The following is a 16,126-nucleotide window of genomic DNA, read 5'->3' as shown; positions in this document are numbered from 1 at the left end:
ATCAGATTTATATTTTCTTTTTTTGCTTTTTAATCAATGCGTGTGTACAAACGAAGTAACAAAATTTTGATTTGTTATCCAGCTTACCTGATAAATAAATAAATAAATAAATATATATATATATATATATATATATTAAAAAAGCACTTTAAAAAGAATATCTAAAAGGGTCATATAGCCCGTAAAATATGATTTTGTTACTGCAAATTTGATTATAATATAAGCATCATTTTAATTATTACCCCTATTTTATTTTTTTTGTTAACTAATGAGATTCAATCAATTCACTTTTGAAAATCACAACGTGTGATATTATATAAACATATGCAAATTTTACTGGAAATAGCAATTTTATAATATCAAAATTTTGAAGTGTTGGTCGAAACTTAGGTCTGTCCAGACACTTGAATACAAATTTATAATTTGAAATTATATTTGGATATACAATTTAAATTTCTTAAATTGTATTTTTCTTATAAAAATGAAAATTTAAAATTTTGTGAAAACTATCAAAAAAAATTATCTCTTATATAATCTAATTGAATGAGTCAACCATAGTTTATAAACAAAGTATCAAAATACCTTTAGACACTGTTTTAATCAAGAGCAACTTTCACATATAGCAAACATAAAATTCATATTTGTATGTTATAGCAAAGTTTGCATAATTGCACTCCATAGCAAACATAAATATGTATATTTCGCTAAACATATACAAAATAAAGCAGTTGTATAATCTGCTTTGATATACATATACAAAAAGATCAATTGTATAAAGTGAGAGAGGCGAGTGAACGAGCGAGATCTGGGAGAGTGGCGAGCGAGATCTAAGAGAGGGGAGAGAGGGAAACGAAAATATATGTATATATACAATTTTCATGCATTTTATACATTTGCGTTTTTGTATAAAGCGAGATCTGGGAGAGTGGCGAGCAAGATCTGGGAGAGGGGAGAGAGGGCAACGAAAATATATGTATATATACAATTTTCTCTGGCTTAATATAAACACAAACACATTTTATACAATTTGCGTTTTTTGTATAAAGTGAGAGAGGCGAGTGAGAGTGCGAGATCTGGGAGAGGGGAACAAAAATATATGTATATATACAATTTTCTCTCGCTTTATACAAACACAAACGCCCTTTATACACTTGCGTTTGTATAAAAAACGAGAGAGGCGAGGGAGAGAACGAGAGTGGCGAGCGAGATTCACCAGGAGAGAGGTGAAATAGCAACTGTTTGCTATGAGGTACAATTAAATCAAACTATATTTATAGCATTTAATTTAAATTAATAGTTTGCTATTATATACAATTTTACCTTTAATCAATTACATATCTCAATATTTCTTTTATTAATAAATCTTTAAAATTATATGCTATTATTAAGATTTCAAATACACAAATTTTATAAATATTTATTGGTCCAATAAATCAAGAAACGTAGTAACTAGCTAGTCTTTGATATAATTTTTTTTACCTGAAACGGACAATCTCTTCAAATTATTTCGTAAGATATAAATTTATGGATCAAGTCTTATATTGACACGAAATTTTGGCCCTCCATAATTTTGATTAATTTATTTGAGCTTCTTCAATTATAAACAATAGAAAAATAATTAATCAAAAAATATTTTCAAGTCAATTTTGTCATTTTATAAATAAATATATATTTATATATCATGACGTATATGGTATATATTTTTTCATAAATATTGAATATTTTGTTTGAAAAAATAATAAACAATAGAAAAATAATTAATCAAAAACATTTTCAAGTCAATTTTGTCATTTTATAAATAAATATACATTTATATATCATGATGTATATGGTATATATTTTTTCATAAATATTGAATGTTTTTTTTGAAAAAATCATTTCAGTACCCACCCCCACTCCCACCCCAAAAAAGTGTGAATTAATTAATGTGTTTATTTTTTTTCTTTAACCCAATTAATTCACAAATTAGTCGATATAAGTATTATTTTTTTTCAAAATAATTAGTCTATGTTTGAAATAGTTATTGTTTGGAGTTTAGAATCTCAATAATTACCTAAATATATCAGATATATTTAGATACGTGTATTTTTACAACCAGATACATTGAAATAGGAAAAGAGACAAGCAAAAGAAGGAGAGAGGGGAGGGCGATATATTTTGAAATACAGATACAAAGCGAGAAAAGCGAGCGAGATAGGGAGAGAGGTGAGCGAGATAGAGGCAAGTGAAAGAGTTAAATACATGAGAATTCACTTGGATATAATGTATCTGGAGTAAATTTGACCTAGTTTTAACTCATGTATCTAACATACATGTAGACACCCCAAATGCATCAGGGGAAACTTACATAAATATATTATATTAAGAAAATATTTACCATTTATAGCAATAGCATTTTTTGTTCACTTGATTCACTTTTAATACATTTATAATACAGTTTTTATTCATATTACAAAGAACAATTTATTATTCACATATATACACGTTTTATTGATGAATAATACATTTATCACACATTTTAATACACTTATAATTCAATGTGTCAATTTCTTACTAAACAAGCATAATATATTTAAAAAAAAACAGTTAAAATACATATATATTGCATACATAATTCACTTTTAATACGTATTGCAGATTTAACATGATATTGTCATATATTGCTATAAATGATAATAAATAAAAAGTATCGCTAAAACCAATAATTATTTATTAAAAAGTACCAATACAAGTAATTTTTTCATACAGGTATCTAAAGTCCAAATTTTGATAAGTTCACAATATTAAAAACTTATATAAAGAAGAATAATTTACTCTTAAATTAGTGAAATTTGTATTGTTTTGTATTAATCTGGCCAAAGCCCAAGTGATCTACAACAGCAGCAACCCTAAAGGGGAAAGAATGGATTTTTTGGACTTTAAAGTTAAAAGTCTAAGTAAGGCTAGAGGTGTTCATGGGTCGGTTTGGATCGGTTATTGGTCAAAATCAAAACCAAACCAACTTAATCGGTTTTAAAATTATCAAAACCAAATATAGTATATATTTATCGGTTTGGTTGTTATCGGTTTTGGTTCGGTTTGGTTTGGTTATTCGGTTATTAACCATAGACAAAAATAAAAAAAATAATTAATTCAAAACATGAAAAAAGTGACAACAATCCATTTAAAATGAAAATAGTTAGAATGACTGACATTACATAACTTTCAATCATTGAATTTACTCTTACTAAAGCTTCAAAATTCATTATTTTGGCTTAGAAGAAAGAGAAAGTGATATTTTCAATCTTATAAAGAATTGTCATAGACACTAATATACATAAAACCAATAAGATAAATATTCTCACCTTGGACATTTTTTCCTTCATAAGTAAATTATAAATAATTTTGATGAAAACACATATAAGATCTTTAAAATTGTTTATAAAAATAATATATTATGTATGTATATTAATAATATATATGTATATAATTTGTCGGTTCGGTTCGGTTATTTCTTCGGTTTTTTTCGAACAAAATCATAACCAACCCATATACTATCGGTTTTTAAAAATCTAAAACCGAACCACACCTAACCCAAATAAAAATCAGTTTATTTAATCGGTTTGATTCAGTTTTTCGGTTTGAATCGGTTTTTATCCAAACCGTGAACACCCCTAAGTAAGGCAATGGCGAGGAATTTGGGCCAATAGCCCAAAGTTTAGATTTATTTTACTTCTAATCTTTAACTTCTTGATGCTATTACTATTATTCTTAATTTTATCATTTTTATCTAACTTAGATGAATTTTTAAGAGTTTGCTTTAATTTATTATTTATCGAATGTTCCTTTGAGAAATTTTTTTAAAAATAACAAAGATAATAGATATAATAAGGTTCTATAGTTATAATTTTGGTAGTTGCGTTTCATAGTTATAATTTTGTTTGCTATGGAGGCTGGCAGGCTGCGGTTTGTATATTTCGCTTGCAAATATACTAACAGGATAAGTATATAGAAATAGAGGTTGCAGTTTGCACATTTCGTTTGCGAATATACAAATAGTGTAAGTATATACAAATTTTGTATTTATACATTTATGAATTTTTCAGAACTTTGTTTGTACATTTCGCATGCCAATTTGCAAAATAGGTAGTTTATTATGAATTTTTCATAAATCATATACAAATAGCTCGAGTAAGCATATATAATTCATTATTTATACAATCAGAAACCGAATTATACAAATTCTGAATTTATACAATTAGGAAACCAAGTAGCAAAATTTCGCGAAATTGTAAGCACAAATTAAAAATAATCAAAACTATAGTTATATTACATAATATACTCTAGTTGTTTTCCATTTCGCTTAATTTTCCCTATTCCTTTCTATATACATGTTTAAACTCTTTTTTTTTGCTTAAAGTTTCTATATACATGTTTAAAGTTATTTTCAAATTAAAATACTTGATCTCTTTAAAGAAATGTTAAAAGAGTTCCTTTCCATAAGATGAATTTACAAACAACTTCAAAATATCTTAAGTAAATCAAATAAATGTTCTTAATTAAACTTTCTGGTTAACTATCTTTTATAAATATTTTTTAAGTGCTTAATATTTTCTTGAACCTATCCTTTTGATGTAACCCTAGGTTTCTCAAGCCTACCTGTGATGTTGCTCTCATTGAAGATCATAATCAAACCAAACCCTTCTATCACATAGAGATTCTTAAATACAAAATCACCCTTAATTTGATTAACCAATCTACTATCCTGGTCCTTTCATACTAGTACCAAGAGTAACACTCTAGATTCTAAGACTTAAGAATTAAAATACAAGTTGAGGAAGTAATTCACTTACCTTAACCGAAGAGATTGATGGAAAAATTGAAAGAAATTACCCTAAATCGGTCTCCCCAGTTTCAAGAACGAAGTTATAGAAAATAAAAGGTTTTAAAAACTTTTTTGCACAAAACCCCGACTAACCCCGCTACAGTGGCCCGACGCACTATAGCGGCGTCGCCATAGCGGTCCACCCGCTATAGAGGAAATTACTTCATCCCGCTATAGCGACATGACACCCACTATAGCGGCTTGAACAGAGATAGACTCATAGATTCTCCCCAAAGTCTCCATTTCGAAATACATCTTCGATTTGATTATGAAAGGACATACGTATTCCTTAATGTCTTAGCTAGTAGGAATTACAATCCACGCTTAGACATACCACCCCAAGCATTCCCGAATTATCCTAGACCTTAGCTTGCTTGAATTCTGTCTCAGACTGACCTAACCTAGAATTTTTAAGTGACTAGCCCAAAAAAATTCTCGTCCGATTCTTTCACCATTGACCTACTCATAATGATCGGAAGGAATCGTCAGTGGCGTACACAAAAACTTCAATGTGTCGATATTTATAGAAGGCAAGTTAAAAATTTAACTATCGCACTTGTCAATAAATTACATCTTTAACTCATTCATTTGAATTAGTTTTAAGCTAGAAGAGATCTTGAGTTCGATACTACTTAACCACATTTTTAGAATGAGTATGTTATATTTTGCAAAAATAAGCTTAAATGAGGTTTGAACTTGCGACATCAAGCTCAATTTATTATATTTTACAAAAATAAGCTTACAATGAGGTTTGAACCCGCAACTTCAACACTATAACCAAACAATGAACCACCACACCATTAGACAATTATAACCAAACAATGAACCAATACGCCATTCGACGAAGGAGCGTGGCTTGACACCCCGTCGCTCAACGTGGATCCGCCCTTCGAAATCGTTGCATTGCTCAAAAGAGCTGTGGTGAAACACGAACTATCCGAATTCTGTATTTCTAAGGTTTGTAGGCTCTTCCTCTCAAAATATTTTTTTCAATTGATGATGCCAATGGATAAGAAAGTAATGATTGGTATACAAGTTCACGTAAATATACAAACGTAATTTTCAGAGACACAAATGAACCTGTAATGTATAGGTATACAAATCTAGAAAAATTAAAACGTTTTCAGGGATACAAACGAACCTGTAATGTACATGTATACAAATCAAGAAAAGACTAAAACATTCCATAAACGAATCATCCAATTGTTCATAATAAAAATGAAAAAGTATAGCACAAAGAACATTTACATATACAAATTCAAGTAAAAATGCAGACGCAATTTTCAGAGATACAACGAACTTGTAATGTATATGTATAGAATCTCGAAAAAACTAAAACGTTCCATATACGAATCATCCAATTGTTCATAATAAAAATGAATCTATACAGAACTGATCAGTTCATATCATTACACCTAAACATATAAATGATTTAACAAACATAATACAGTTTCATTGTTCGATCTGCCAACAAATTGAATTATATAAACTTGTTCGTTCGTATATACAAATTGATACGGAAAAATATACAAATCAAGGTTCGCGAATTATAGAAATCAAGGCCTCCATAGGAAACCAAACTATAGCTATGAATCACAATTATCAAAACTATAGTTATAGAGTATTAATATGATTATTATGTTTGCTATTCCTAAAATTTACTCTGTAAATAATAATAATAAAATAATAAAAAAGTGTAATGGAGATAATGAATAGTAATTTTCCAAATTATTCACCCCTTCAACTATAGAGTTTAGAGGAAAAAATAGAGATAGGTTGGGAGTTGCCCCTCCAAATTATTTTCCAAGGAAGGTGATTCAATTGAACCCCTTCATTGGCTCGCCACTGCCAAATATAATTTTTTTAAAATAGTAATTTTTCATTTCGTGTTCTATGTACAAACTTAATGTTTATCATTACACTAGAGAGGAAAGAGTTCAACGTTTAGAACCAAAAAGAGCTATTCACAACATAAAAAGAAATGAGTGGAAGAAAAACTACATTCAAAATCTTACTTTGGATCAAGCAACCTCAATCATTCATCAACATTCAGCCAGTCACTGGGCTCTTTACTATCAGCGGTATGGACGATTACGTGGTGGAGAGTGTTGGCATTTTTGACAAGTTGATGGAGCTTTTTCTCTACTGAACACAATCTTGAGAGTCTATCAGAACTGTAATTTACTTTCTAGACATTTGCAGGCACGTCCATGTCGTCCTCTTCAAGATCACTAAATGATACATCCTCCTCATTGTCGATAGGAATGGTGGTCTTACTAACACCTACGAATTCTGTGCCTTCTTCCTTTAACCAATCATCACCATCATCTTCATCACTCTCTTGTAACTTACTAGTGGAAACAGATTGTGGTTTTTCAACATTCTTATGGGTAGCACGTCCTCCTTCAACCACAGATTTGTCAACAATTTGGATTTCACTGCTAATGGCAGGCTGCTTTTCAACATTCTTATGGGTAGCAACTCCTCCTTCAACCACTGGTTTGTCAATAATTTGGATTTCACTGCTAATCACAGACTGCTTTTCAACATTACTATGGGTAATAAGTCCTCCTTCAACTACTGGTTTGTCAACAATCTGGATTTCACTGCTAATCACAGGCTGCGTTTCGACACTACTATGGGTAATAAGTCCTCCTTCAACCACTGGTTTGTCAACAATTTGGATTTCACGGCTAATAACAGGCTGTTTTTCAACATTACTATGTGTAACGAGTCCTCCTTCAACCACTGGTTTGTCAACAACTTGGCTTTCACTACTAAGGACAGGCTGCTTCTTGGTAGCAGGGACAGGTACTGCAGTAAAAGGGCTCGATTCCACACTAGACATCTCATGAACCACATCTGTAGAAAGCGCAGTGGACGGCACTGAGACAATCTCTTCAGGCCGAGAGTTATTTCTGTCATTTGATTCAGAAGTCCTCTTCTCTGGCCAGTCTTCTTCTATTGGCTTAGTTCGCTTATGCAACTCTTGTGCCAATGAGGCCCTGGCTTTGACAACCTGCATACAAATAGCATTTGCAATGCTAGTGATTAAGATCACTCATTCTCACATAAAATGATGAAACCAAGCATCAGTTTACGCACAAAATAGCTAAAAACAGGAAGGAGGTAACTATTATACAAGCTGGAATGATGCAAGTCAAATGGACAAGTTGCACTCCACGTAACACAGTTACTATCAAAGCCCAACATATCACTGTACTTCAGCATGAATTAAAATCGTCACCCCTAGTTTTTGTTGGATGAGTTTATGCCTTCCTTTCCTCACATCATCCTTGTACGGAAAAGAGGGAGTAATTTTATATGCAAGGAAAGAGAACAGCATGACCACTCGATGAAATCAGGAGGGAACTGGGATAAATGGCTAGTCCTACTAGAAGGATTCTTTGGATAATAGATAGTGTGACTGGTATTCTTATAATTGGTTTAATAGGCATTTTAATTTTATGCACATATTACGAATTGAGTTCATCCCTGTCATAATGAATTAATTGAGTTTTCAACGTGAAAGCTTAAGAATTCAATGGGAATCCCTTCTTTGTCTGTTTGATTTGAAGGGAAAGGACCCCTGAGTTCAAAGGCTGAGCTATGTTGGATAAGCTTTTGGATTCCCAGAGAGCATCGAGAAGCAAAAGGCAAGTCAGGGAGGCTCACCAAAAGCAAAAGTAATCAAATAATGAGAAGGTAAAATCATGAAATATCTAACTTCCATGGGTAGGAGGGGTCCTTGCGGGGTGGGGTGGGGTGAGAGAGAGTTCGGATGGAACTATGGAATGACAAGAATGTTCAATTCTCTCTGATGAAAGACCTACACAGTTTTCAGTAAATATGTGAAGATGTAAGGTTCAACCCATTAAGTACTAACACATGAAAAATGGGACAAATCCCTCCCCCAAAATCCCCCAGCAAAGCTAAAGAAGTGTCTTCTTCCTCTTGAATTGGCTGTTAACAATGTACCCAAATACACTAAAGTACACTAAGGTAAGAAATTATTTTCCAAGTACTCCACCTTCAATTAAGTAGGGAAGTTCAAGAATATTCTACATACAATTCTGATACTTAAAATCAACAAATCTAGACATGTTGTGAGTCTGAGCACAAATAATTATACACAGTAATTCTTTTGATATTCAACAATTTGTATATAGAAACAGATCATTCCAGAACCTAAAGAATCCAAACAAATATTTTAACCACCATAAAAAATCAGATTTAATTATTGAGCTTTAATACAAAAATCAAAACCAGCCAGCCCTAGCATAGACCCCGTTGATCTACTCATTTACAGGAAAAAATATGTAGTTGTCAATTTGTGTTATCAGCAGAAAAATCAAAGCTATGAGACACATGGAGTATCTTCAATTATATAAGCAGATAGTAGCAAATAATTACATCCAAGACAACAGAATGGGAGTAATCATTATGGGTACATGAGACTGTTACCTGTGGTGTTGACAAAAGCTTAGCATCTTGCTTATCCAGTCGAGGGTGAAGAAGTACAAAGTAGATCTCCCAAAAACGCGCTTCATTCATGTAAATTGGACAGAGCTCAATCCTCAAAGCAGGCAATCTGGGGGCAAGTTGTTCAACAGCTAATGCATGCTCTTGCTGTGCATCAGATAAGTAGAAATCTACATCAAGAGGAATTCCATAAGATAAATGGTGCGAGCAATCACCTGTGGAGCTAGGTGGGAGCATTTCCGTAGATCTTGTATTTGTACTGGAAAATTAATTAAATATATATGTATATTAACTCGTGAACTCCTAACAAAATTAATTGACAACTTAATGGTAAGGAAGGGGACTTGGAAAGCAAGAGTTGTGAATCCCACTATTATCAAAATGTTTCATTTTTTTTTCTGTCTTTTTTAAAAGGAAATTTAGAAAGAGGTCCCGGGATATAAACTTAAGTCTAAAGTAATAATTCAACATAAAGAGAGATCAGTCTGTACAGTGATTGTTAAAGAAACCGTTAAAACAATAGTTTGAAATGTTATCGAATTCAGGAATTGGTAGAGAAAATGCCACATCAAATTTGAAAGACAACAAATAGAATAATATATATTAGTTTTGAATTGATGAAGGGAAAGCCATTTCTAGGTCAGGACAAACTAGATTTTAATATACAACAACATACCCAGTGTAACCCCACAGTGGGGTCTCTAGGGAGGGTAGTAACTAGTATGCACGCCGACCTCACCCCTACCTTGTGCAGGTATACAGGCCAGCGAAAACCTAGACAGAAGTGTTATACTGTTATGTGTGTGTTATTCTTAAAAGTAGAATTGCTAATTACTCATAAGGTACTTCTAACTGGAATTGTTAGTATAACAGCTGCATGGTAAGAAAGTATAATAAAAGGAGTAATAAAATTAGCAAACGTGATAGGATCACATGAACCAATGTTGCTCAAACTCTTTAGAAATGCTTTCTGGGTGCATGTTGGATCCTCCAAAAACAGTGCATTTTGAAGGATCCGGCACAGTTGTGGTGGCAGTTTTGGAGAGTCCGAGCAACATAGACAAGGATTGCACAATCTTACTTGAAATCCTAAATGAACCTATGTGACTATATGAGATCCTATCTCTTTTTAACTCCACTAATGATTTGGATGAATCTTATGATCATAAAATATGATCCAATTATGATTTTGACAACGAGGCACCTATTCATCCATAAAATTAACAGGTCGTGTGACAGCAAATATCAATCTAAAAAGCTAAGAAGATTTCATACTCATATGGTTATTATATCCATATCAAACACTTGTTAACACAAACGAGAGGCAATTTAACAAACAATTGGCAAAATTTCCTACTCTTTCAACTGTTTGATTGCACGTACAAAAGATAATGCTCGCATTACAATTACTTTCTTTAGTCCTGTGGAGTGTGGAGTATAAGAGACTTAGGATAGCACAGAATCTTACAAACTTTGAAGCATTGATCCAAACAAAGCTTTGAAGTATTTTGCTACCATATCTTTGTTAACAACCACTACCCAGTGTAATCCCACTTGTGTGTACGTAGCCTTACCCCTACCTTGTGTAGGTAGAGAGGAGCTATCATGTCATTGTCCTGATGTATATTAAATTGTCTTGGAATGACCTTGTTAAACAGATATGACAACCCTATTAACCTGACGGTTGAAGCTTTGTTCGTATATTAAGGTTTATTACTTACTATTTCACTTATACCTTAGAACTTACTGGTCCATTAGAAAACATGTTTTAACTTACTGTCTTTGCTATAGTGCTCAGTTTAGTCTTAACTAGGATGACTGGTACATGTATCCTCTAAAATTGAACTTTATTTTAAAAAGTACTCATTATTAAGCAAGACGTTAAATGGTTAACTCAAGAAAGCCTAATCATCATTTCAGAATCCGTCGTAAATACCCCCATCCCAAAAAAAAATATTTGATATACTTCCATTTATTTTGTTCTTAAAGTTCCATACATGTAAACAGCACACTAAGATTGTGTATACCAGTAAGCAAGAAGGAAATCATTCTTTCTGATAGTCAGCAGTCAGACTTTTTACTTCCATGCGGTCAAACAGAACAACAACAAATAATGATCTATGGTACATAGTATAATTCCTTTGGCAAACCAAATCTATGCACAGAACAAATCTGCTGCCTCTACCTACTACAGAATTACTGATTGCAATTTGATATCATGATAGCAGTTGCTTAAATAGAGATAGTAGTTTCAGACACCCAACGGTGTGACGTAGTGGTCAATGAAGTGGATTGAGAACCATGAAGTTTCAAGTTCAAAACACTTTGATGATTTCTTGTCACAAGCCTTGGTGGACAGTATTACCATTTACCCACTACCTGTATTGGTGGGAGGTAGCAGAAAAATAGAGATAGTAGTTTCAGAACCCTCTGAAACCTTCATTAATCAATTTACACGTGAATAAAGATTCTTGTTTACAAGTAGTACATCTACACTCTGTTATTAGAGATTTCTTTTAGATAAATTCCTATTCAATTTGGAAGTTCATCTGTTGCAGCTTGGAGAGTTGCACCTATCCAAATTCACTATTGATCTAAATAGTTTACTTTTGGGACGAATTATTCTCATATCAAAGTAATATTACTTATGATACCAAAGCCGCCTCTAAACATATAACATCTGAGCCTAACTCAACCCCAAAAGGATTACTCAAGTCCATATAAGCAAATCACTAGTTCATTTTCTAACCAATGTGGGACTCTAACCCACTCTTACACCTCCTTCACACCCAAGGCTTGAACCGAGAGCCCAACCATGAATGAACCTAAATATATAACATATGAGCCTAACTCAACCCAAAAGCTAGCTCATGAAGGAAAGGATTGTGCAGGTTCATATAAGCAAACCACCAATTTCATTTCCCAACCAATGTGTGACTCTTACCCACTCTAATGCAGCCAAAGCAGACCAATGATCTCACAATCAATAACATATTGGAAGCATTTCAACAAATTCAAAATAAGAGTAAACAAATAAAAGAAAATGAAAAAGTAAAATCACCTTCATCATCTTCATTTTCGGGCAAAGGGAAATCCAACCAAGTTTCAGGATGCATCGCAATGTCCCTTACGAAAGCCACTACTTCTTCCGTAACACCAACAACACCTTTGTCCAGATCAAAGCCTTTCCCCTCTTCCTCCTCTTCCGGTCCCAACTGCAGTAAATTCGACGCCATTTTCGTAATTTCCGACACCGCCATATTACTCGACAGTAAAGATATTCCGCTCCTGAACTTCCCACTGATTTCAGCAAAGTCAGTCTGCAAACCTACGATCCCCGCCGCCGGGTCGGATTCCTCCTCATCCGGATCCAATTTGGAGTTGTCAATAGGCTTATACGAATCGGATTGTGGCGGTGGAGCTAGAAATGACGCGACTCCCCAAAATTGACTGGTTAGTGTTTTAGTTAGCTCCGACAGATCCTCTTTAACGCCACGTGAAGGCGATGTCGGTGAAGATGAATCTTCTGTTTGTTGATGATTTTCCGATTTTGGATTGTCAGTGGAGTGATCTCGATTAGGAGGTGGAACGACGTCGTTTGTGTCGTCGTCGAGATTCAGGGAGTTGGCAATTGATCGAGCCAACCATGACATTGTTAGTCAGATCACGGAGAAGTGATCGGAGTTTACAGATCGCCGGCGATGAGTAATTTAACGGTTGTGATTGACTGTGCAAATGTTAGCTGTCGAATTGAAAAAATAAAAAAATAAAGCAAACTACGCATAACTAACTTTGTTGTTCTGAAGTACCTGCATGTGTAGTCGTTATTTTTGGAGTTAAATAGTTTTTTAAAAATATATATATATAATTAAATTATTACTTTTTTCACGAGTTTTTTTATCTCAATTATTTAATTATTAGAGTATTAAAAACTAAAAACAGATCAATTGTTGAGTTGGTTGTATATTATTTTCATTCAATAATAGCTATGTGTAGTTTAACTCAACATGGATGTGGGTTTTAATATTAAAGAAGTGATATTATATTTTAGATAAATAAATAAATTAATGAATAGTTAAGATATGATATTCATGATTAAATAATACTCTTTTTGTCTCAACTTATGTGACATTTTTCATTTTTCGAGAGTTAAACAGATTAAGTTTGATCGACAATTTGCTCCTGAAATATTCAAATTTTTTTAAATGAAATTTATATATTCAAGTAAAAAATATTATATATCACAATAATTGAAAATTAAAAATATTTAAAAGATATATGAAAAAATTACGGTCAAAATAAGCTTGTTTGAATCTTGAAATTTGAAAAGTGTCACATAAATTGGGATTGAGGAAGAATTTGGATGATTTAACTCTTTTTTAAAAAAAAATGATTGTAAGGATTGAATCTAAAATTTCATACATGTAAATTCTTTGAGATTAATAATTTAAATTTACTCCTCAACTCTTAAATCCTATAACTTTAATAAATAATGTTAAATAGAGTGTGTTACTAGTGTTTGCATTAGTAATGCATATATTAGTTATGTATGTATTAGTTATGCATGTATTAATTAGGCATAATACATAAACATGACCCTAAACTTGGCTTCAACGGACAACTATGCCCTCCAACTTTGAGTATGCACAAGTAGACACTTAAACTTGTATAAAATTAAACAAGTACACACACGTGTCCTACATGACATAATACATGTAGGACGCCATGTAGGACATAAAATTTTCATGTAGGGTGCCATGTAGGATGAATGTGTCTATTTGTTCAATTTTATACAAGTTTAAGTGCATACTAGTGCACACCCAAAGTTAAAGGTCATAGTTGTCGGTTGACGCCAAGTTAAGGGTCATGTTTATGTATTATGCCTATTAATTATACACAACTTATTTCTTATGCATTGTTTGGTTTTATCAACTATAATACAAGAATTAGCTAACAATTATCTAAATGGAAATACTATATGGAGTTATTATTCCCGAGATCAATTAATGATCTATGCCAACTCAAGGGAGCTAAGGAAATCAGATATGGATGAAGTCCAGAAATGGTGAATTTCGCACTCCCGAAAAATGGTATCAAAGCTATGGATAAAAAGAAAATTGCTAGTGGAAAATTAAGAAGAATAAGAAAGAAATTAAATAAATTGTACCCAGAATATAAACAACTTAATATTACTAAAACTAATAACAATAAATTAGAACAATTGATAGATAAAATATCCAAAATAGAAAATAAATATATTCAATTTTTACAGATATAATGAATAACGAATACAAACAACAACTTACTGAAATAATTGTAGCAAAAAGACAAGAATTAAGACATAGGCAATTTGGTTTGGTGTATTAAAATTAGCAGACATTGCATTAAAATATTTATTTACAAAAATATCCTCTACAATCATGGTGGAAAAGATATAAAAGGAGTTTTGAAGGGTAATTGAGTCTTTAACCATGCAAATGCATGTATTAAATCCTTTGTAGTACTAATACCTAGAAATCTATGGTATTCGCAATACACTCATCAATACACAATAGAGTGTATAACTAATGTTAGCATTAATTATACGTAACATGAAAAAGTGTACCAAACAAGGTACTACTAATATACAAAGCTAATGCATGCATTATTTTTTGTTAATACACTCTATCAAACGACCCCTAACACTAGTACCTCAACTTGACAATTAACTAATTGTTCTAACAAGTCTCCAACAAGATAAACTCTCTTCTTGTTACAAATCTCACATTGGTCACATCTTTAACGATGCTCAGAATTATTACAACTTTATAATAATCATATTACAAATTCAATAAAGACTAATAACTCTAGCCTTTAACTATCCAAACATCACACAAAAAGACTAATAACTCTAGTACTTTTTAACTGATCAAACTTCAATATTAAATAGTACAGACTCGAACATAACTTGTAAACAAGATTCCAGTGTTGTTGAGACAAAGTCCTGCAGTTTTGCTCTGTGACTATTGCTCTTAAGATGATGAATTTCATAATTATGCAATAAATGCGGTTCTCAATGGCCTTCATGTCATATATATATTGAAAATTTGTCATGCCCTAATATATCACGAACTAGAACTTTACTTCGAATAGAACTTCCAAAACACAATATAAGCCTAATCACTTACATGCCCCTTTCTTATAATCATGTGTCACCATCAAACAAATTTCTATGCAACATGCATCTTTCATGAGAATTTGTTGCAACAAACTAAATTACAACAATATATAAGTAGTACTCCACTAATTGATATTTATAACACATTTAACTTTCTAACTTAATTATTTCTTTGTTGTTCACATAGGAAAAATGAAGTTGAATAAGGGTGAGAAAGAAAACAAAATAATGAGATGCATCAAAGCACCAATTACTAGAGTTGTTATTAAGGTCAAGAATTTTTACATGAGAAAGCTATGGGATAATTACTCTAAAAATGTTGTCTATGGTTGTCTAATGGGCTGTTCTGCCACTCCACAATTGTCTTCTTGGCCTAACAGAACTTTTAGTTGCAATGAATTTGATTTCCCAAGGACAACTAATCTTGAAAATATGGTAGAATTAGAGCATCTCAATCAAGCTATAAGTAGGTGCGTGTGGTTCCTATGGGAGAAATGCAAACTTGAAGTGTATCAAGTATATTGTCTTTAAAAATGAACTTTTTTCAAAAAAATTCACTCCATTTTATAATAAGTGATGTTTTTATTTTTTTATTTTGATTCAAAATAAGTGATGTTTCACGT

The 16,126-nt window shown here is 32.1% G+C and overlaps 3 protein-coding genes across 40 annotated transcripts in view; 1 reads left to right on the top strand and 2 right to left on the bottom strand.

Annotated features, from left to right (window-relative positions):
• LOC125868829 (mannosyl-oligosaccharide glucosidase GCS1-like) overlaps window positions 1-16,126 on the bottom strand; it is a 206,422-nt gene that overhangs the window by 7,101 nt on the left and 183,195 nt on the right. The window lies entirely within an intron of this gene.
• The window catches only part of LOC125868826 (vacuolar sorting protein 3), a 206,237-nt gene that overhangs the window by 48,625 nt on the left and 141,486 nt on the right, over window positions 1-16,126 (top strand). The window lies entirely within an intron of this gene.
• LOC125868831 (uncharacterized) lies at window positions 6,722-13,130 on the bottom strand. The gene is made up of 3 exons (XM_049549406.1): window positions 12,408-13,130; window positions 9,329-9,516; window positions 6,722-7,883 (listed from the first exon to the last, which is right to left on the bottom strand). Exons 1-3 carry the CDS (start codon window positions 12,997-12,999, stop codon window positions 7,053-7,055), a joined length of 1,611 nt encoding a protein of 536 aa, XP_049405363.1. The 5' UTR covers window positions 13,000-13,130; the 3' UTR covers window positions 6,722-7,052.

This window comes from Solanum stenotomum, chromosome 6, assembly GCF_019186545.1.
Source record: "Solanum stenotomum isolate F172 chromosome 6, ASM1918654v1, whole genome shotgun sequence".
NCBI classification, from domain to species: domain Eukaryota; kingdom Viridiplantae; phylum Streptophyta; class Magnoliopsida; order Solanales; family Solanaceae; genus Solanum; species Solanum stenotomum.
Note: the sequence above shows the minus strand (reverse complement) of the source record. Positions and strands in the feature narration are given on the sequence as shown.

Bases quoted from the DNA above. Each gene is read 5' to 3' on its own strand.
- LOC125868831 (XM_049549406.1), bottom strand. From the start codon at position 12,999: ATGTCATGGTTGGCTCGATCAATTGCCAACTCCCTGAATCTCGACGAC. The intron at 9,517-12,407 runs GTGATTTTACTT...CTCTTGATGTAG, and splicing joins CGAAAATGAAGATGATGAAG to ATTTCTACTTATCTGATGCA. The intron at 7,884-9,328 runs GTAACAGTCTCA...ATTTGTATGCAG, and splicing joins AGCTTTTGTCAACACCACAG to GTTGTCAAAGCCAGGGCCTC.